The sequence below is a fragment of the Apis mellifera genome, linkage group LG1 (genome assembly GCF_003254395.2).
Source record: "Apis mellifera strain DH4 linkage group LG1, Amel_HAv3.1, whole genome shotgun sequence".
Classification (NCBI taxonomy): Eukaryota; Metazoa; Arthropoda; class Insecta; order Hymenoptera; family Apidae; genus Apis; species Apis mellifera.
The window spans coordinates 24,611,198-24,632,986 of record NC_037638.1 but is presented as its reverse complement, the minus strand read 5'-3'; the positions used below and the strand labels follow the sequence as shown (position 1 = coordinate 24,632,986).

The 21,789-nt window shown below is 25.5% G+C and overlaps 4 protein-coding genes across 9 annotated transcripts; 2 read left to right on the top strand and 2 right to left on the bottom strand.

Annotated features, from left to right (window-relative positions):
* Window positions 1-65: 65 nt before the first annotated feature.
* LOC409392 (ATPase WRNIP1) lies at window positions 66-2,541 on the bottom strand. The gene is made up of 6 exons (XM_006571525.3): window positions 2,400-2,541; window positions 1,907-2,181; window positions 1,652-1,840; window positions 711-1,521; window positions 364-585; window positions 66-278 (listed from the first exon to the last, which is right to left on the bottom strand). Exons 2-6 carry the CDS (start codon window positions 2,171-2,173, stop codon window positions 181-183), a joined length of 1,587 nt encoding a protein of 528 aa, XP_006571588.1. The 5' UTR covers window positions 2,174-2,181; window positions 2,400-2,541; the 3' UTR covers window positions 66-180.
* On the top strand, window positions 2,514-6,623 carry LOC551420 (protein O-mannosyltransferase 1-like). 2 transcript variants are annotated; one of them, NM_001278336.1, is given in 8 exon segments: window positions 2,514-2,578; window positions 2,675-2,904; window positions 3,120-3,295; window positions 3,461-3,762; window positions 3,927-4,101; window positions 4,171-5,257; window positions 5,468-5,769; window positions 6,199-6,623. In NM_001278336.1, coding segments are annotated over 7 exon segments (2,346 nt in total). In that variant the 5' UTR covers window positions 2,514-2,578; window positions 2,675-2,787; the 3' UTR covers window positions 6,386-6,623.
* A 564-nt stretch (window positions 6,624-7,187) lies between these two features.
* Window positions 7,188-9,665, bottom strand: LOC408635 (BTB/POZ domain-containing protein 1). Of its 2 annotated transcripts, none has more exons than XM_392175.7 (5): window positions 9,405-9,665; window positions 8,333-9,286; window positions 7,907-8,263; window positions 7,641-7,814; window positions 7,188-7,567 (listed from the first exon to the last, which is right to left on the bottom strand). In XM_392175.7, the coding sequence occupies exons 2-5, from the start codon at window positions 9,224-9,226 to the stop codon at window positions 7,388-7,390; spliced, it is 1,605 nt and encodes a 534-aa protein (XP_392175.2). In that variant the 5' UTR covers window positions 9,227-9,286; window positions 9,405-9,665; the 3' UTR covers window positions 7,188-7,387. The 2 variants fall into 2 exon arrangements, with proteins under 2 accessions (XP_392175.2, XP_016768986.1); XM_016913497.2 differs by having other exon boundaries at window positions 7,344-7,567; window positions 7,662-7,814.
* A 64-nt stretch (window positions 9,666-9,729) lies between these two features.
* Window positions 9,730-20,352, top strand: ROCK2 (Rho-associated, coiled-coil containing protein kinase 2). 4 transcript variants are annotated; one of them, XR_412196.3, is made up of 12 exons: window positions 9,730-10,198; window positions 11,098-11,423; window positions 11,777-11,937; window positions 12,019-12,357; window positions 12,489-13,622; window positions 13,702-14,002; window positions 14,544-14,959; window positions 15,039-15,680; window positions 15,812-16,222; window positions 16,325-16,541; window positions 16,817-17,121; window positions 18,331-19,262. XR_412196.3 is itself a non-coding variant. In NM_001278335.1 (12 exon segments), coding segments are annotated over 11 exon segments (4,113 nt in total). In that variant the 5' UTR covers window positions 9,730-10,198; window positions 11,098-11,242; the 3' UTR covers window positions 18,419-20,352.
* Window positions 20,353-21,789: the final 1,437 nt, after the last annotated feature.

The window sequence follows — 21,789 nt, the reverse complement described above, 5'->3', positions numbered from 1 at the left end:
ACTTCAATTACAAAACATTAAATTGTTAAAGTTATGTATTTTGATAATTAATATAAGCTTCTTGTTTAAGAAATAATTTTTATTATAATTTTTAAAATATATTTCTTAATGTTATAATTACATTATAATAGTTTATATACATTTTTTTTATTTAAGATATATGTATGCACATATATAATTTTAATGATAATCAAAAAAATTTATATTTTCTAATCCTTCTGGCAAATAATTCAAACCTGATTCATTTTTGTGTTTCATATTGTAACCTTTACTGTATCCTAAAATGAAAAGTATATATAAAATATATTTTAAATAGTAAAAATTTTATAGTAATTATAGTAAGAAATAAAATAGATTATTTACCTAAATTTTTCATAAGCTTTGTTGGGGCATTTCTTAAATGTAAAGGTACACCTGGTTGAGGTCCTTTATGTTCAGCTATTACTCTTTGAGCAGCTCTAAGTGCATCTTCCATCAATCTAGATTTTGGAGCTCTGGCTAAATATATCGTACATTGTGCTAAAAGGACATTACATTCAGACATTCCTATCATCTTACAGCCATGCATTGTATTTATAGCAATTTCTGAAAATTATTTTAGAAATTACAGGGAAATTATTAGAGACAATTATTAGCAAAATTATAGGTACTATGTATCTAATCTAAACCAAATAATTTGAATTAAAATAATTATTAGTTATGTTTGGTACCAAGAGCTTTTGGATCTTCTAAACCAATATCTTCACATGCCATTCTAACTAATCTTCGTGCAATATAATTTGGATCTTCTCCACCTAATATCATTCTTGTTAACCAATAAAGAGAAGCATTTTCATCACTTGCTCTAACAGATTTATGTAAAGCTGAAATCATATCATAATGCTGGTCACCTTTCTTATCATATAACATATGAGTTTTTTTAAGACTTTCTTTAATATCATCTAATGTAATAGTCACAGGACCATTCTTCAAAAAGTCTTCATTGTTTGGTAATTTGCATTGAACTGCTAATTCCAAACCACCTAATGCTATACGAGCATCACCATCAGAGGTTCCTGCCAACCATTCTATGGTTGGTTCATCTATAATAAATTTTGGTACTTGAGTGATGTTTTCTGATATTTTATTTGAATTATGCACTATTCCTTCTAATGATATTACAGCTTTGCTTAGTATACATATCAAATTAGATATATTTAATTTTTCTAAAACAATGACTCTACAGCGACTTAAAAGTGCCGAGTTTAAACTGAAAGAAGGATTTTCTGTTGTTGCACCAACTAATGTAATAATACCAGATTCAACATGTGGTAAAAATACATCTTGTTGATTTTTATTAAAACGATGTATTTCATCCATGAAAACTACTGTACGTCTATTAAATTTTAATTCATTAGTAGCTATAGTTATTATTTCTTTTACTTCATTTACACCAGCCATTGCTGCAGATAACTTAACATATCTTATTTTACCATTTGATTTAGTTTTACATATGTGGGCTATAACATTTGCTAAAGATGTCTGAAATTTATATGAAACTTTATATGCATGCAAATTTTTGTATGTACACAAAATTATATTATTTTATAAATAATATAATTAACAATTATATATAACAATTACATATAATTAAAAAATTATTTTACAATACCTTTCCACAACCAGGTGGACCCCACAAAATTATATTTGGTATTTCAAATTTATTTAATAATTGATAAAGAATAGTTGATGGTCCAAGAATATGTAACTGTCCAACATATCCTAAAAGTGTTGTAGGTCTCATACGTTCCGCAAGAGGTATATAATCATTTCCAAATAATTTTTTAATTTCTTTATCTGTCTAAAAATTACTATTATTAATTATCTATTATGCATTCTTACATTTTTATTCAAAGAAAAAAATTACATTAGTGTTAAATGAAGTTTTTGGTATCTGAGAATCTATATTTATTGATGATTCTATTAAAGTAGTTTTCTTTTTTACTAATCCCAAATCACTCTTTTTTGCTTTTGTATTATTTAATTTTACATATTTCCTTGCAGGACTTTCATCTTTAAAAGATTCTTTGCTTGTTGATTCATTTAAAAATAAACATTTACTAACATGATTTTCTATTATTGTAGAAGAAAATTCTTCAGAACAGATAGGACAAGAAATTTTATCATTATCCATGTCTTAATCTACAATAAAATAAATATATATTTAATAATTATAATTAAATAGAATAAAATATTTTGAAAATAAAGAAAATTAAATCTATAAAGTATATCTTTATTCAATATTACACAATATATTGTTATTGATATTATATTATTTCAAAAAATTTTTAAATAATAAAATTTTTTCATATTTCAAAAAAATTTCTTTATTTTATAAATAAAGCAATGTATAAAATTACCACGCGATGCGCAGAAAGAATTCTCACAGGAATTTTCAGAGATAGTACCGTTATATTACATACACAATCATATAAATATAACCTGTGACCGTTCTTATTAATTTAACATCACATGTTTTTCAATAAAATTTTCCAATATTTTATTGGAATATTTAATATTTTCAATATTTTATATAGCGGTAAGAATTTGAGATATACTTTTTCAGAAATTTAAATTTTCAAAACAAGATAACGTTATGTTAAATCTATTCTTTGATGATGTGGGTCGACATTAGATCAAAGTAGTGGCTTGGTAACGTCTCTTTTGACTTTTCAAAATAATAGCAATTAAGAAAATAAAAATATCACATACGGATTATAACGACATTTCAAACAATAAATTTATGCAATGATAGTTCGTCGAAGACGAAGGATATTAGATAACAAGCAATCGCAAGTACAAAGCGCCAAGTTTGAGTATGAACATATTTCTACTAATTGTAATGAAAATGTTCAACGAGATGAGGTAAATAATTATATACTTTGTATATAATTTTTAACTTTATTTTAAATCTTTTTTTAAATTTTTTTTTTTGCTTTTTATTCAATATTTTAAACTATGAATTCAAACTTATTTTTTATATTGAATATTCATATATAAATTTTTTTAACACATATATATATATTTACACATTTTATATATTTAATAATATCTAATATAATTAAATTTTTTTTAAATAGAAAGATGAAATTGTTTCAAATACAATAGAAAAATTTAAAATAGTAGAAATACCGGTAAATACAGCACTAAAAACTCGAATTAAAATTAGTTTAGAGATTGATTTAATTTCAGTTATTTTATTGGTAACTGGAATTGTTACTCGATTTTACCGTTTAGAAGAACCACGAAGTATAGTGTAAGTTATTTTATGTAAAATGAAATTTATTTTTTATATAATATATTATATAATATATATAAATTAATTATTTATAATATTTCATATATATGATTTCGAAAATTTTCTAATTTATGTACATTTTTTAATTAAAATAATATTAATTATAGATATTATTTGAAACAGGTTTGATGAATTACATTATGGAAAATACGTAGGGCTTTATATGAAAAAAACATTCTTTTTTGATTCACATCCTCCTTTAGGAAAGCAACTTATTTCTGCAGCGGCGTATGTTGCTGGTTTCGATGGTCAATTTAAATTTGATAGAATAGGCAGTCCTTATTCGGATATTGTGCCTCTATTCGCATTACGATTAGTACCGGCATTATGCGGTAGTCTATTAATTCCCACAGCTTATCATTTAATTTTGGAATTAGGCCTAAAACAATGGACTGCTACTTTAGCGGGAATTTTATTATTATTCGGTAATTTATTATATTATATTTTTATTATTTATTAGAACATTTAATGTACATATATATATATATATATATATATATATATATATATATATATATATATATATACACGCATATATATTATTTTTTATATATTTTATATATAATATATATTTTTATTATCATTTTAGATAATGCTTTGTTAACTCAATCTAGATTTATTTTAATGGAAAGTATTTTAATGCAATTTTCATTATTTGGATTAATATGCATAATGAAATTTAGAAAAGTAATGGATCAACCAACAAATTTATCTTGGTGGATATGGTTAATTTTAGGAATTGCAAATTTAACATGTGCATTATGGTAGGTTCAAAAATTTATGTATATTTTTAGTAAATTTATTGCTTTAAATTTAATATAAATTTTTTTCAGTGTCAAATATGTTGGATTATATTCATTGATTTTATCATTATTTTTAATTGCTTATGATTATTGGAATTTAATACCGAGAAAAACTTTATCTAGTACAGTATTATGCATTCATCTTATAATAAGAATTTTTGTAATATTAAGTATCATTTGTATTATATATTTGACTGTGTTTTACATACATTTAACAACACTTTCTAAAGCTGGACCACATGATTCAGTAATGACGAGTGCTTTTCAAGCAAGTTTAGATGGTGGTTTAGCTAGCATTACAAAAGGCCAACCTCTAGAAGTTACACATGGATCACAGATTACTTTAAGACATACATATGGAAGAGCTTGCTGGCTTCATAGTCATAATCATATGTATCCATTAAGATATCCAGATGGAAGAGGTAGTTCTCATCAACAACAAGTTACTTGTTATTCATTTAAAGATGTTAACAATTGGTGGATTGTAAAAAAACCAGAAAGAAATGATTTAGTTGTTACAAAACCTAGTGAACCAATAAAGCATGGTGATATAATACAATTAGTACATGGAATTACAAGTCGAGCATTAAATTCACATGATGTTGCTGCTCCAATGACACCTCAGAGTCAAGAGGTATCTTGTTATATTGATTATAATGTATCTATGCCTGCTCAAAATTTTTGGAAAGTGGAGATTAGTAATAAAGATAGTACTGGTGATGTTTGGCATGCAATTCAAAGTCAAGTACGATTGATACATGTAAATACAGATTATGCATTAAAATTTAGTGGAAGACAATTGCCTGATTGGGGTTTCAATCAGCATGAAATAGTTGCAGATAGATTAATAGATCAAACAGATTCCATATGGAATGTTGAAGAACATAGATATACTAAAAGTGAAGATCAGAAACAAAGAGAAAGGGAGTTGATTAATGCTGAAATGATTCCATTACAAGCTACTACTTTGAATTTTTGGGAAAAATTTGTAGAATTACAAATAAAAATGCTGTTTAGTGGCCAAGAAGGACAAAATAGTCACATGTATTCTAGTGATCCTTTAGATTGGCCATTAATGTCTAGAGGAATTGCATATTGGGTTTCCAATGATAGTAATGTAAATACATGTATAATTATAATAATTTGTGAAAAAAAATTTATATATACATATTATATAAATAATTTATTACATACATATATATATATAAAAATACTTTCTTCACAAATTATTATTTATATTAATATTTTTTATTAATATTTTAATATTTTATTATAGATATTCATTGATATTAATTAATATTGATATGTTTGTTGATTTTTTTGATAGGCTCAAGTGCATCTTTTAGGAAATATAGCAATTTGGTATTCTGGCACAATATGTATAATTATATATTCATTTCTTTTAATATTTTATATTTTAAGAAGAAGACGAATGTGTTTTGATATTACACATGAAGAATGGAACAAATTTTCTAATATTGGAAGTATCTTATTAACTGGATATTTGTTACATTTTTTACCTTTTATATTTGTTGAAAAGACTCTGTTTCTTCATCATTATTTACCAGCGTTCATCTTTAAATTATTGCTTACAGCAGCAACAATAGAACATCTATATTATTTTATTAGGTATGAAAATAATCATTTCTCTCTTATTATTATTATTATTATTATTATTATTATTATTATTATTAATAGATTAATAAAATAATTAAAAAAAAATTTATTTTATATACATTTTTTCGGAAAATATAATTCAATATAATATTATATAATAATAATATATAATAATATTTGCTTTTTTAATGAAAACATAATTTGATGATTTTTAATATTTTTCAAATTAATAAAATTAAAAAATTAAAATAATTCAAATATATATGTCGAAAGTTTTATGAATTTTTTTTTGGAAAAAATTTATTATGTTACATTACATAAAGAGATTTAAAAAAGAGATCATTTATTCAGTTATATAAATTTATTGTCTGTTTATTGTAATATTGATTCTTATATATTTTACACTATAGACTGAAGATCAAACCAATTTTTTATTTTCAGAATTCGGTATCGGCACAATTTTTTAATGTATATATTAAAATTTGGTATTATTACATGGTTAATTTTTGTCATTTATATATTTAAAAAATTTAGTGTTCTTAGTTATGGTACAACCAATTTGAGTGCCAAGGAAGTTTTAAAATTAAGATGGAAAGACACATGGGATTTTATTATACATAAAACATAATAGACAATCAAAAACGCAGAATATTTTTTAAAATATAAATTTACAAAATTATTATTTGCTTGTATTAAAAGTTATTTAATTATATCATACATTTTATGTCGACAATGTATAAATTTTAATAATTATTGTAAGAACATTGTGCAATGTTCAAGACACAAATTTAATTAATCTAGATGTATTATTTTCTTATTTTTTTATTTTATAAAAAATATATTACTATATAGACTGATTATATTTTATAAAAGTTTTTTTATATAATAATATATATAATAAGAAAATAAATAGAAAATAAAAAAAAATCTAATATTTATTAGTTTTATAATTGTTATAAAATCCATATAGAAAATATATATTCTATATTTAAAACAAGTTATACATATTCATGTATCAAGATATTAAAATATTAAAAAAAAAAAAACAATTACAAAATTTAAACTTGATATAAATAAAAATTTTTTACATAAATTTTGTTAATTCTTTTTGTTATATATTTAAGAAAATATGCAATTTTATTTTCTTATGTTTATATATACAATTAAATAAAAAATAACACAAACAAATGACGTTTTATATATTATTAATATAATCATAACTTTACTTCAACTTTCAATTATTTTTTTATAAAATTGTTTTATACAATAACAATTATAACTTGATTAATATAACAAAAATAATTTTAGAATAAACAAAAACATATATTAATGTGTAATCTATTAATTAAAAATTTCAATTTTTAAAGTCAGACTTTTTTTTATATAATAAAAACGTTAACATTTAACATTTATACAAATTAAAAGAATTGTTTTATACAAATTAGATTCTTATTATAACTAGAACCAATAAATTTTTGTACAGTTTTTAATGATAGCACCGACATAATTTAAAAAATATAATAATACATCAGAAGTATAAAACAGAATAAAATATGCTATTTCATCATTAAAATTTAAAATACGTATTTAAATTCATTTTTTTTTATGTAAGCCATTTTTATTATTGGTATTACATATTATTGGTATCATGATGTGTAAAAACTATAGATCGAATGAGACCATCTCGTACATTATCTGTACTATTACCAACGCGGAATGAAAAGGATACAGAATCACAGGTCATATTTTGTGTACAAACTCCTATTGGATACTTGCCACGTGCATTAAATACTACCCCAACTCGATAAACCTAGAATTAAAAGAATAGAAATAATTAAAAAATTTTCATCTTACAATGTTAAAATAATTATTTAGATTTATACCCTATTCTTTAGAATACAAACAGCTCGATTAAACGTAATTTCCACAAGAGTATTCATTTTTACTTTCGTAGAAAAATGCGTATAAGTTAACCGAGTATTATCTGAATCGAGAAGATGAGCATATAAAACTTCGGTATATGAAACGCTATCAATACGATAAGTATTGTCGTTAATCTATAATAAAAATATATGGCATTTAATATAAAACCTAAATATTATACATTTACTACCTAAATATTATATATTCTTAATATTATTTAACTTACTTGTGTAGGTACTTGCACACCCAATACCCAAATATTTTTGTCTACACTAAATGTTACGGAACATTCTAATACATTTGTATTAACACATTTTGTTATAATACTATTTCGAGGTAAAGATCTTAAGCAATATTGTTTTGTTAATTCTCGCATAGCACTTTCAATTACAACAGGAGATGAATTATTCATAGATAAATTTTCAGCATCCTTTCTTGCTCCCATTATTGGCAATGCATTTGATAATGTACCGCTAGGTTCGGCTTCATTAATAGATACAGGTTGATCATATGAAGACCAATAGTGTGGCATAAATGATTTAAAATATGGATCAACTGGTTTATAACATGGATTAACTGACCTCTACAAAATGTAATCTTATGAAAAATACTGAAAATTCGAAAATTACTATATAATATTTATTCAACTTACAAGCGAACAAGTTATATGTGTAATTGGAGGTTTGCATATATTAACTCTACTATGTGAATTAGTTGAAAATCCTTCAGGCATAGGTGCTTTATTCCCAGTACATAATGTATTCATGAGTATTGCAAAAGTTTCATCTTGAGTAAGCAATGGTGACATTCCTGGCCCTTCTGCAAATTCCTGAGCACTTAAACTTAAAAATCTAATTTTTGATAATGCGTTACCAATTACTGATTTTAAAGACTTTCCATCATTAGGATCAAGAGATTTTCTTGTACATTCAGCTTTTGCCCAACGTTCCACTGCAATAAATAATTCCACTTCAGAGTTTATTTGTAAATCTTCTTGTTCTAACACTGTTAATAGTGTTTCTAATTCAACTTCTTCCCAATTAGGTTCTCTTAAAACTTCATTCGTCCTTGTGCAAATAATTTCAAGACACTTTTCCATCAATGTACGTTCATCAAATAATCTAGCAAATTCATATGCTCTGCAAGCTGTTTTTGGAGACACATCAGAACATAGATATTTTGTACATTCTTTTATCAAAGGAGGAAGCATGTATTTTTTGGCACAATAACATAATTCACAGGCTAGTTCAAAAGAATTTAAATCAACTCGATCTGTATATATATATTCCAATAGAGCTTTAAAAGCTTCTGGTTGAACATCTTCAATAGATATCAAATCATTTTTTTCTGCCATACCCCCAAAAAACATAGCTTCAAAAACAGGACTAGACATAGCTAAAAATAATTTATGTACTTTTAAAGTTTGTTGATGGGGTTCTTGACCAACTACAAACTTGCAGTCAGACCATTGTCCTGTTGCTAATAAATATTGAGTACGTTCTAAAAGTTTTTGTTTGTTGATCTGCCAATCACAAGGCAGATCCATCTCTGCAGAATTCAGAGTATGAGATTAAATAGAAATCACGCAATTATGTGTTGATTAAAACTGTAATAATAAAGGTAAGAATAGAAAAAAATAAAAGAAAAATGAGTTATAAGAAAAGATTTAAACATTAAAAAAAAAAATAATACTTTAATATAATAAGTTTGATTATTATACATACCTATCTATTTATGTATTATTGCTATAAATATAAAATATGATATAAACAGTGCTAAAAAAAATTCGTAAAACTGTTCAATGTACATCAAAATACGCGCGGGAAAACTAAGTATTTTTCCATATTACAGAACTGTATGTTGCATTATATAGTCTTAAATCATGTAATTTATCCAGAATTGCAATTCTGAGAACGGTTTTCAGATTAACTATAGAAATTCTAGATTATAAGCAGATAGTACAAGTGCAAAAACCTGTATCTTACTTAGTGCGTCGAATACTACGCCATCTTAGTTATGCTTTCAATCCATTATATCGTTTTTCCGAAGTCGTTGATGCTCCATCTCAATGATTTTTAATATAGTTTTGGATAATACGTGAAACTTTTTGGATTTTATTTGATTCAAATAAATATATATATATGAAGGAAGGGTGATATTTATGTTGTCAATTTTGAAACAACGAACATTTAAATGGTGTCAAGAACAGTGTAAATAACCAAAAATCTCATCAAAGATATTAATTTATTTTCAAATTAAATAATGTGAAAGTTCGAATTTATTAATTTTTCTAAATAAAAATTGAGGATTCTTGATCATTTTATGTGGATTAAAAAATGAATTGAATTATTTTAAGTTTTCCGCGAATTTTCATTTGATGACCGTTGTGAGTTTTTCCAATGGCGCATGCACGGCTCAGCTGTGTGCAATCGCGACCAATTTACGTAGAAAAATAATGTATTTTATAGTATTTTTATTCAATTAGACGAAGTACTGGACACGGTATTCGTGATATTAGGTACGTTAGAATGAATTTTCTTCTGACATTAATTAATCAATGATGAAAAACACGGAATATTTAGAAAATCTTTTATGACGGATTCAGAAGTACCTGCATGGGATCCACCTTACCTCTTCAAGCTTCTTGACAGACTTCTTCGTATTGTCACTTCATGAATTTTTTATTTTTCATTGAAATATTGAAAAGAAAATATCAAGTTGTTTAGTAAATTTTATAATTTGCATTTGTATTATAAAAATTTTTCCGCGAAAGTAATAAGATGCACGCGAAAAATTTTGTTTGCGTTAATGAAAAAAATAAATGTTAGTTTAAAAAATATTATTTTTACAAATAATTGAATATTTATTTTTTATAAGTCATTCGATATAATCACTATTTTTTAATAAATAATGTTTTATTGTATATAAATTAAGTTGAGTAATCATATTATTCATAATAAGCATTATATTCTGTAGTATTTTTCCATAAATTTTTATGCATTTTAAATATAAATGTGTGTGTTACTTAATTTATTTATTTTTTTTTAAAAGTTATATATGAAAGTAATAATTTTATTAATTTTTTACTTTGTGTCATTTTAATATAAGACATTTGTTTAATTTTATAATGTTATAATTTTGATTTTATTAATTAAATACATATATATTAATGCATAATTGATATAAGATATAATATAAACATAATATTATAAATTTATTATTGAAATTCCAAAAATTATATTAAATTATTAATTATGATATGTTTATATTAATTATAATGATTAGATATTTATATAATAAGTTTATAATATTTATAATCTTTATAAAATTATAAGAACAACAATTATATGTTATCATTTATAATCTATGTCTAAATATTTTTAAAAAGAATATTTCAGTATTGTTTTATTATTTTAGGAAACATGGACTGCCCATTTAATATTGCTACAGTGCATAATTTTTGCTCATATTACATGTAGCCTTTTGTTTTACATTATTTTTGATGCATCAAAAAGAAAACTACATTTTTGAAGGAAATTATTCTTAGCTTGTAATAGGAGAAATGGATGTAATACGAGATGAAGACAGGCGCAGGCGCCTGAGGGTGCTGGAAGAACGTATAAAAGATCCAAGAAGCATTACAAATATTGATTGCTTATTGGATACAGTTCAAGCCCTGGTGGCAGATTGTGATCATCCCAGCGTTAAACGTATGAAAAATATAGAAGCATATATGAATAGATGTAAGTATTTAATTTTTTTATTATAAAATAATATTTATATTAAGTAATATTAAAATATATTAGATACTTTATTTTATTATTTTATTATAAAACTTATATTTCTAACAATTTAAAAATTTTATTATTAAAAAATAAATTATATTAAAATAATAAAGTAATATTAATATTATATAATTATATATAAGTAATAATTTTTTTTTCATTTAAAATATTTTAAAAAATATTAATGTACTTATATATACTTATAGTATTATATATTAATGTTATATTATTACTTATATTAATTTTTCAAAATTTAATAATAATAAAATAGTAAAATTATAATAAATTAAAATTAACAAATATATTTTCAGATGACTCAGTAGCTCAAGATATTTGTAAAATGCGAATGCGTACAGATGATTTCACTTTAATAAAAGTAATAGGTCGTGGGGCATTTGGGGAAGTACAGTTAGTGCGACATAAATCTACACAAAAAGTATATGCTATGAAATTACTCAGTAAATTTGAAATGGTAAAAAATATATCAATTATATTATAAATGGATGATCTTTGTATATATTTTATATTTCATTTTTACATATTTTATATATAGATCAAACGATCAGATTCAGCGTTTTTTTGGGAAGAACGTGATATAATGGCACATGCCAATTCACAGTGGATAGTTCAACTTCATTTTGCATTTCAAGATCAAAAATATCTATACATGGTAATGGATTACATGCCAGGTGGTGATTTAGTGAACTTAATGTCAAATTATGATGTACCAGAAAAATGGGCAAAATTTTATTGCGCAGAAGTGGTGCTTGCATTAGATGCAATACATCTTATGGGATTTGTTCATAGAGATGTAAAACCAGATAATATGTTACTTGATAAGCATGGTCATTTAAAACTTGCAGATTTTGGCACTTGTATGAGAATGGATATTGTATGTATATTTTCTGTAATATTTATTATCAAATTTAAATTTTTATATAACATTATATAAAAATATTCATTAACATTATATAAATCATATATACATATACATATATATATATATATATATATATTTCTTAGGATGGTCTTGTTCGATCTGATACTGCAGTAGGTACACCTGATTACATATCACCTGAAGTACTTCAATCTCAAGGTGGTGAAGGTGTATATGGAAGAGAATGCGACTGGTGGTCAGTTGGTGTATTTTTATATGAAATGCTTGTTGGCGATACTCCGTTTTATGCAGATTCATTAGTTGGAACATATTCAAAAATTATGGATCATAGAAATTCATTACATTTTCCACAAGAAGTTGATATCTCTCACTCTGCCAAGAATTTGATATGTGGCTTTCTTACGGATAGAACTAAACGTTTGGGTAGAAATGGTGTGGAAGAAATAAAAAATCATCTATTCTTTAAAAATGATCAATGGACATTTGAAAATTTACGAGAATGTGTGCCTCCTGTTGTACCAGAACTTTCTGGTGATGATGACACTAGCAATTTTGAAGATGTTGACAAAGAAGATGGACCGGAGGAAAGTTTTCCAGTACCAAAAGCATTTTCGGGAAATCATTTACCTTTTATTGGTTTTACATATTCAGGAGATTATCAATTATTAGCTTTTAGTGGGAAAGAATCAGTAGATGGATTAGAAAATCATATCAATAATGGTACAAGCGACGATATAAAAATTTCTCAATTAGAAAATTTATTGGATAAAGAAAAAAGGCAAGTAGAATCTTTAGAATCAAGACAAAAAGCTTTGACAACACAATTGGAAGTTATGACACGTCGAGAAACTGAATTACGTGAAGAAATAGGTAGAGCTGACAAAGAATTAACTTTGTTAAGACATAATTATAAAGAAGCACAACGTAGGGTAGAACATGAAACTGAATCACGTAGAAAAGCAGAATCATTATTTGTAGAATTGAAAAAGAAGTTTGATGAAGAACAGACAAAAAGAGCACGCGATGCAAGTAATTCACAACAAACCTCTGAACGTGTAACTAGTTTAGAAAAACAAATTAAAGAAATGCAATCAAAATTAGAAAGAGAAACGGAAACAGTTACAAGATTACGGAAACAAGCTACGGAAATTACTGTTGCTCGTCAAGCTGCAGAACAAATGGCAAATGAATTACAAGTGGCAAGAGCACAATTACAAGCACAACGAGACAATTTACAACAGGAAGTAGTTACATTACAAGTAAGTTTTTATTTCTAAAAAGAAATAATTAATAAGATATTTTAATGATAAAATTATCTTCTAATATATAATTATATAGGGACAATTGTCGAAAGAACGTAGTTCTCGATCACAAGCGTCATCGCTAACTGCCGAATTAGAAAGCCGTCTTTCTGCTCTTCATCTTGAACTTGAACACAGTCGAGAAAAAGAGGAAAAAGCAATCATGGATAATAGACAATTAACTGAAAAAATTTCAGCATTGGAAAAAGAAGCTGCAAGCTTAACTCTTGAATTGAAAGCTGCTCAAGCTAGGTACAATCAGGAAGTCGTAGCTCATCAAGAAACAGAACGTTCACGTATATTATCTAAAGAAGAAGCTAATTTGGAAGTTGTTAAGGGTAATTTTATTCATTCTTTATTTAATAACTTCAATATTATTTTTTAAAAGTTTCATATTTTTATCCGATAAACATCTATCAGAATGAAAGAATAATATTTATTAAACTATTTAAATTTTATTTTTTAATTTTATTTTTTCTATACATAAAATATATATTAATATATAATAATATATTAATAATATATACCACTATATATAATACTATATATATATATATATATATATATACTACATATATATTACATATACTATTAATACTACTTATATTATTATACATTAATATTAGATTTATTATTAATATTGGATATTAATATTGGATATTAATATTGAATTTATATACATATTTATCTTAACTATATCTATGTATATATAATTATTATTTTGTTTTATGCTTAATCTATTTTATTATTAATTGAAATTTTTTAAATTTTTTAAATGCTTGCGCTCGATGATATTTATATTTAAGTATGTATATTATTATATTTAAATTCATTTACTTATTGTTTAATATATTTATACAATTAATGTAAAATTAACAGCATTACAAGCAAAATTAAATGAAGAGAAAAGTGGAAGACAACGTGCTGAATTGCTTGCACAAGAAAAGGAAAGACAAACTTCTATGCTTTCTGTGGATTATCGGCAGATACAACAACGATTACAGAAACTAGAGGGTGAGCATAGACAAGAAATGGAAAAAGTAAAAGTGCTACAGGGTCAGGTTGAACAAGAACAGCAGAAAAGAAACGTTCTACAGACTGACTTGGCTCAGCAATCATCCGAAGCAGGACGTTTACGTGCTAGGGAACAACAATTAGTTGGTGAAGTTGCTCAATTAAGGGAAGCAAAACGACAAATAGAAGAGGAATTACATCATTTAAAAACTCAAAGAAATGTAGATCAATTACAAACTAAAGAATTACAAGAACAATTAGAAGCAGAAGCTTACTTTTCGGTGAATTCACATACTATATAAATTATTGTTATTATTTTTTTCGATATAATTATTATAAATTTTTATTGATTATTTTCAGACACTTTATAAAACACAGACTCAAGAACTTCGAGAAGAACTTGATGAAAAAATACGATTACAACAAGAATTGGAAGAAGAACGTAGTTCTTTGGTACATCAATTACAGTTATCCCTAGCAAGAGGAGATAGTGAAGCTTTGGCAAGATCAATAGCTGAAGAAACTGTTGCAGATCTCGAAAAAGAACGAACAATGAAAGAATTAGAATATAAAGATGGAGTAACTAAACATCATCAAGAATTAAATGCAAAAGAACAAATTATAAATCGGCTTAAAGATAGTGAAAGTGAACTCAAGAAAAATGTTGATCAATATCTCAAAGAAAAAGAAGATTTAAATAAACGGTTTAAAGAATTACAAGATCAACTTTCCAAGGCACAATCTAATGCAGAGGAAATAGAAAAACTTAGCAGTAAATTAAAAACTGAACAACTATTGAAACAACAAGCAGTTAATAAATTAGCAGAAATTATGAATAGAAAGGATTTATCTTCAAGCGGTAAATCTAAGAACAAAGCATCTGCAGCAGATTTAAGAAAGAAGGAAAAAGATTGTAGGCGTTTGCAACAGGAGCTTACTCAAGAAAGAGAGAAATATGGACAATTGGCAGCTAAATGGCAAAAAGATTTACAAGATTTACAAGTAAGTGAAATATCAAATATTTTCGATTTTTACAAATATTTGTATTATTTTTAATATTAAATATTTATTAGTATTTTTAATTAATTTATTGTAATGATATTATTTATCAATTTTATTATATTATATTTTAGGCTCAATTGGTGGAAGAAAATCAAGCAAAATTGAGATTGCAAATGGAACTTGATTCGAAAGATTCTGAAATAGAAACCTTACAAATGAAGATTGCTTCACTCAATTCAGAAACAGCTAGTGTTTCGTCTGTGGAAAATGATGGAGAGGATTCTGTTTTATCAGAACATGGAACTATGCGATTAGAAGGTTGGTTAAATGTGCCAAATAAACAGAATATTAAAAGGCACGGATGGAAGAAACAATATGTTGTCGTCTCTTCGAAGAAAATAATATTTTATAATAGCGAAAATGATAAATTAAATGCTGATCCAGTATTGATATTGGATTTAAATAAAGTCTTCCACGTTAGATCTGTTACCCAAGGTGATGTCATCCGAGCCGATGCCAAAGATATTCCGAGGATTTTTCAGGTAAATAAAATATTTAATAATTATATTTACAATAATTAGATTTATATATTGCACATTTAATATATACAATTGCATTTCTTTTTTTTTTTTTTTTGTTTATAGTTATTATATGCTGGCGAAGGCGAAGCAAGACGTCCTGGTGATGAAGGAAACACACTGCCTGGAGTGGAACTGCCACAACTTACTGATAAACCAGGCACGCAATCATTAAAAGGTCATGAATTTGTATCAATATCGTATCATATGCCAACTACTTGTGAGGTATGTTCGAAACAATTATGGCATATGTTTCGACCACCGCCAGCTCTCGAGTGTCGACGTAAGTATGAAACAATATTTCGTTTAATGAATTTTTATGTTACTTTTTATAATCCGTTTTTTTTTCTAACATTGTTTAAATTTCATTTCATTTTGTATAATATAAATTATAATAATGATATGAATTAAAAATATATATGATCAATATTTATAAAATTTATAAATATTAAAAATATTAAAAATAATTAAAATAATTAAAATCATTAAATTTTTATATTTAATATTAATTTTTATTAATTTTTAATATTTTGATATTAAATTATTATATTTGTATAGGATGTCGTATAAAAGTACATAAGGAGCATTTGGACAAAAAGGAGGATGCCATAGCACCGTGTAAATTACATTACGATCCAAATAGCGCCCGCGAATTATTAATTTTGGCTGGTAGTCCTGATGAACAAAAATATTGGGTCGCAAGACTGTCTAGACGTGTACAAAAATGTGGCTACAAGGCGAACTCGCACGTCGATGGTACGGGACAGCGTGTCTCGCCAAGGTAGCGTAGCCGTGCGACTCAACGTAACTGGAGACTAAGTAGCTCTCTTATATTGTGGCATCGCATGATTGGGTGTAGCGAGGTTAGAGTCGTTTGATTTTTCTTGCACTCTCATATTTTTACAAAGAATCTTTCGGTTTTTCATCGATTATGAAAAAGACACCATTGGTAGTGTTCCGTAAGTGCATTCTATTTATAGAAATGGAAAATTGTATAATGAAATACTATTATTAGTTCTGCTTTAGATCGCCTTATATATATATATACATATTATATATATATAAATTTAGAAATATATTTCAAAAATATTTTAAATAAGCTTGTTAAATGTATTGTGTATTCATTTTCATATTTTGAAAACTTTAAATACGAACATATTTGCTTTGTTTAATATAAATATATTTATCAAAAATACAAATATCGTTCGATAGATCGAGTTAATATTTTTTGATTATTTTATGATGTGCTTAAATATTATTTTTATAAATATATTTTTTTTATTGAAAATAATTATTTATTCACTTTATAATTTTTTTATAATTTTAAAATAGCAAACATATTTTCCAATAATTAAATGTATGATATTGTCTTAATTTGTTTATCGTTAGCAACAAATTAAATGTATTAAAATTAACATAGAAGTATATTTTATATAAATATATATTCATTATAATTTTGTTTATATTCTCTTTTTATAATAATTTAATAATATTTTATCATACATAAATAATTTTATAATAATCTAACAAAGAATCATTATCGATCAATCGTTCGAGATTTTTAGTAATCGAATATCTTTTGCTTTCATAAATCGAAATTATTTTTATGTCATAATAAGTGATCATAAATAGATTTTTTTTCAAAAATTGCATGGTAATAATTACGACATGTAGAATAATAAAATATTTCATATCGTGCACGGCAGATATTAGGCTTGAATATACAAAGTTTACTTTTATATAATATCAAAATTATGTAGTAAAAAGTTTTTTATTTAAAGATTATAAAATAAGATGTCCAAAAAAATGTAAAAGTAAACTTTGTAAATATAAGTACAAATCAACAAAATTACGATAAAATTACAAATGCTTTTCAAAATGGGGCTTTGACATTCCTACTATCTTTTATAGATAAGAACTGCTATTTTGCTTTTGAAGCTTTTATTCATTTTTTGTTTTTTTTTTTTTTTTTTTTGTATTAGTCTTATATTCGTGATGTTTTTTTGATAAGTACAATGTTAATGAATTTTCAAATGTTAAATTTCATTAATAACGATATATATATATTTCAGAGAATCTACGAGATCCACCTTGAAGCCATATTTATCAGTGCAACAACGATCTGCAACTCTACCAGCAAATGCCAGTATGGGCAAGTGACCTTAGCTAGCATCGATAACACTCGATTGGAATTCGTTATTTCGACGCCTTTCCTAATCGATTAATTTAAACATATAAATTCGATTAGTTGCTCAGATAAATGATTTATAATAGGATCTAAATATGTAAAAATAATTTTCGAAACTCTGTGTTATCTGGATAATTTGAGAAATCTGGATATTTTGAGAAATCTGGAGTTCATGTGTCTTAAAAGCATCCGATCCGAAATATATACAGAATCATGTGTTATTATCAACTTTTTAACGAGTACAAGGACATTCAACGAAATTATTCGTTGACACGTTTACTTGTATTGATCGTTATTTGTAGGTACATATTTATTAAACGAATTAAATGTGCCTTTGATATAATCTGATGATGATGGAACTCAAATGATTGAAAAGAAGTTAAAGAAGTAAGGCTCATTAGCAAATGTCATGTGATGAAAATTTCCAGGAAACGAGATGATTATGTAATTAATGAGCAGAAGTACGCAGTTGTTATTAAAACAAAATGATAATAATACTGTTTATATATAAGAGCAGTGATCGTAACAAATTTGAGTACGTGGACCGCGTTTTTTAGATTTATTGTATTATGAGCAAACTCATCAGTTGATTTGTATAGTCTCTCTAAGAGGCCATCATCATATGTTGTTTTATAAATATTTTTTGTATGAATAGATCGACTTTTTATGATGATTTATTTCTTTTGTAGATGCTTACAATTAATGATTTTCCTGTATATAAATTATAATTGTAAGAACTGTTTTTTCATTTGATCAAGCAGTTTATTGACTTTCGCGATCGTGAAAAAAAAAAAAGATGGATATCACGACACTTTCGCGAAGAGAAATCGTTATTTGTGCGATATTGTATAATTTGTTCCGTTCCTTTATTTAAAACGCGCATTTTAAGAACTTGGTAATATTTTTGTGTATTTACTGCGCCACATCGATAGTATTATTATTTCTATGAGATTAAAAATATTTAATAACTATTATGTTAAGAAGAAAAGAAGATTTGACTCGTGCAAGAAAAAGGACGCATTGTATTCAGTTGATTAGAATGGCCGTCAAAATTTTTTTTTTAGCAATGAGAATGCATCGATAAATAATGTCGATATAAATATAGAACAAATATTGAACATTTTGTATCAACAAAATTATCATAAGAGATGATACATCTTTTGAATTTTGAAATTCATCATTAGACTATCTTAAATTTTTAAATCATTAACACAAATATATTTTTAGGACCTTCGAACCTTCCAGATTTTTCAATTTTTGTTTTATTTTCTAATATTTATATTTATCAGTGAAAAATTTGTATTTTAAATCTTTAATTCATATTTTTGAAGATTTTCAAAACATTCAAAAATCCAATAGGCGCTTTATTTCGTGAATCTTTGTTATCGCTGCCATATATTAGTTAGAATATATATGCAGATTGTGATTAAGTAAAAAAAAAAAAGTAACAAAATGAAACTGCGAAACGAAGAGGAAAAAGGATATGAATTCTAGAATGAGCACAACGGTGAATTATTAAGGAACAGCGCCATGAACGAGCTTCATTGTATAGTAGATATTTAATATTTACAGTTGTAACATAAGAATTTTTTAATATGATATATGATATATTCACTATAGGTTGCTGGAAGGATCGACGAAAGGAAATATCTAAAAAAGCGCAAAATCGTATGTATAATCAAGAGAGGCTTAGAAACAATGTTTCAAAAGTCGGTGTCGAGTGAAAAAAATTCGCATGAAAAGTGATAGATATAACAAGGTGAAGAAAAAAGGAGAAACCGTATAACGAGCTAATTAAATATTATTATTATTATTATTATTATTATTATTATTATTATTATTATTATTATTATTATTATTATTATTATTATTTTTATTATTATTTTTATTACTATTACTATTACTACTGCTACTATTATTACTACTATTACTACTGCTACTATTGTTACTGTTACTATTGCTACTGCTATTACTGCTACTATTGCTATTACTACTACTATTACTACTGCTACTACTACTACTACTACTACTACTACTGCTACTGCTACTGCTACTGCTACTACTACTACTACTACTGCTACTATTACTACTGCTACTACTATTACTGCTATTACTGCTACTGCTACTACTACTACCACTATTACTACTACTACTACTACTACTACTACTATTACTACTACTACTACTACTACTACTACTACTACTACTACTATTACTACTACTACTACTACTACTACAACTACTACTACTACTACTACTATTACTACTACTACTACTATTACTATTACTACTATTACTATTATTACTATTATTAATTATTAATTATTATTATTATTATTTTTAATTATTAATTATTAATTATTAATTATTATTATTACTATTAAAAAATCATCATCGCCGCTTGTGTTCTTTCCACAGTACCTGAGCAACGTGTATAGTATGTTCGTCACGTTGTTCTGAAACGAGTGGAAAATGTAATTTCTCGTCGGCTGTTTTACACAATTCGTTAGCTCCTCTCGTTGCTACGTGTTTCCGTATGAGATATCTTTTTAAATGGTGCTCTTTTTTTTTTTTGCCTTTTTTCTTTTTTCTTCTCCAATTTTTTTTCTCTTTTTCTTTTACATTCTGTTTCCCTTTGGTTTTTGAAATTCCAAAAGTTAAAGAAAATTTAATACGTATATGACATGAATCATTGATTTATTAGGTGAATGAGAAAGCTAGATGTACGGAAATGATTATCAAAAGAGGAATGCCACTTTTTTAATTGATGTGCCCTGTGCCTTCTTCCCTGTTCCGGCTCCTCGTCGGATCTTTTCTTTACGGATGGAGTGAATATAAGAATAAAAACAACGTGAGTGTTATGTGAGAGAGCGAGTGCGCGAACGAATGAGAGACAAAGTGAGAGAATGAGTGAGTGAATGAGAGAGAAAGAAACAGAGAGATAGACAGAGAAGCAAAAAGTGGATGAATTTGTTACAGCATATTTTATTATTGTTTAGTTATTTACAATCTGTATATTATTAATTAATATTATGATTAAAGTATTTTGTAGATAACACGCGAGTCTATGTAGACGTTTTCCACCATCGCCGAACGATGAACTTGATCTCATCGTCGGATAGATTAGATCTTTCAAAGATATATATTTGATCTCTTCTGTCCAACGATTTGTTCTTTCTTAGATGTCTTGACTGATAATTTTATTCAATCGTAGTAATAATTTATAATAATGAAAGGTAAGAGATGGCATACAAAATATATCGAAGCTGCCATTTTTTCCCTATTTCTTTCTTTTTTTTTATTTTTTTTTTTTTTTATTCTTCGTTAAAATAAATGTACCTCA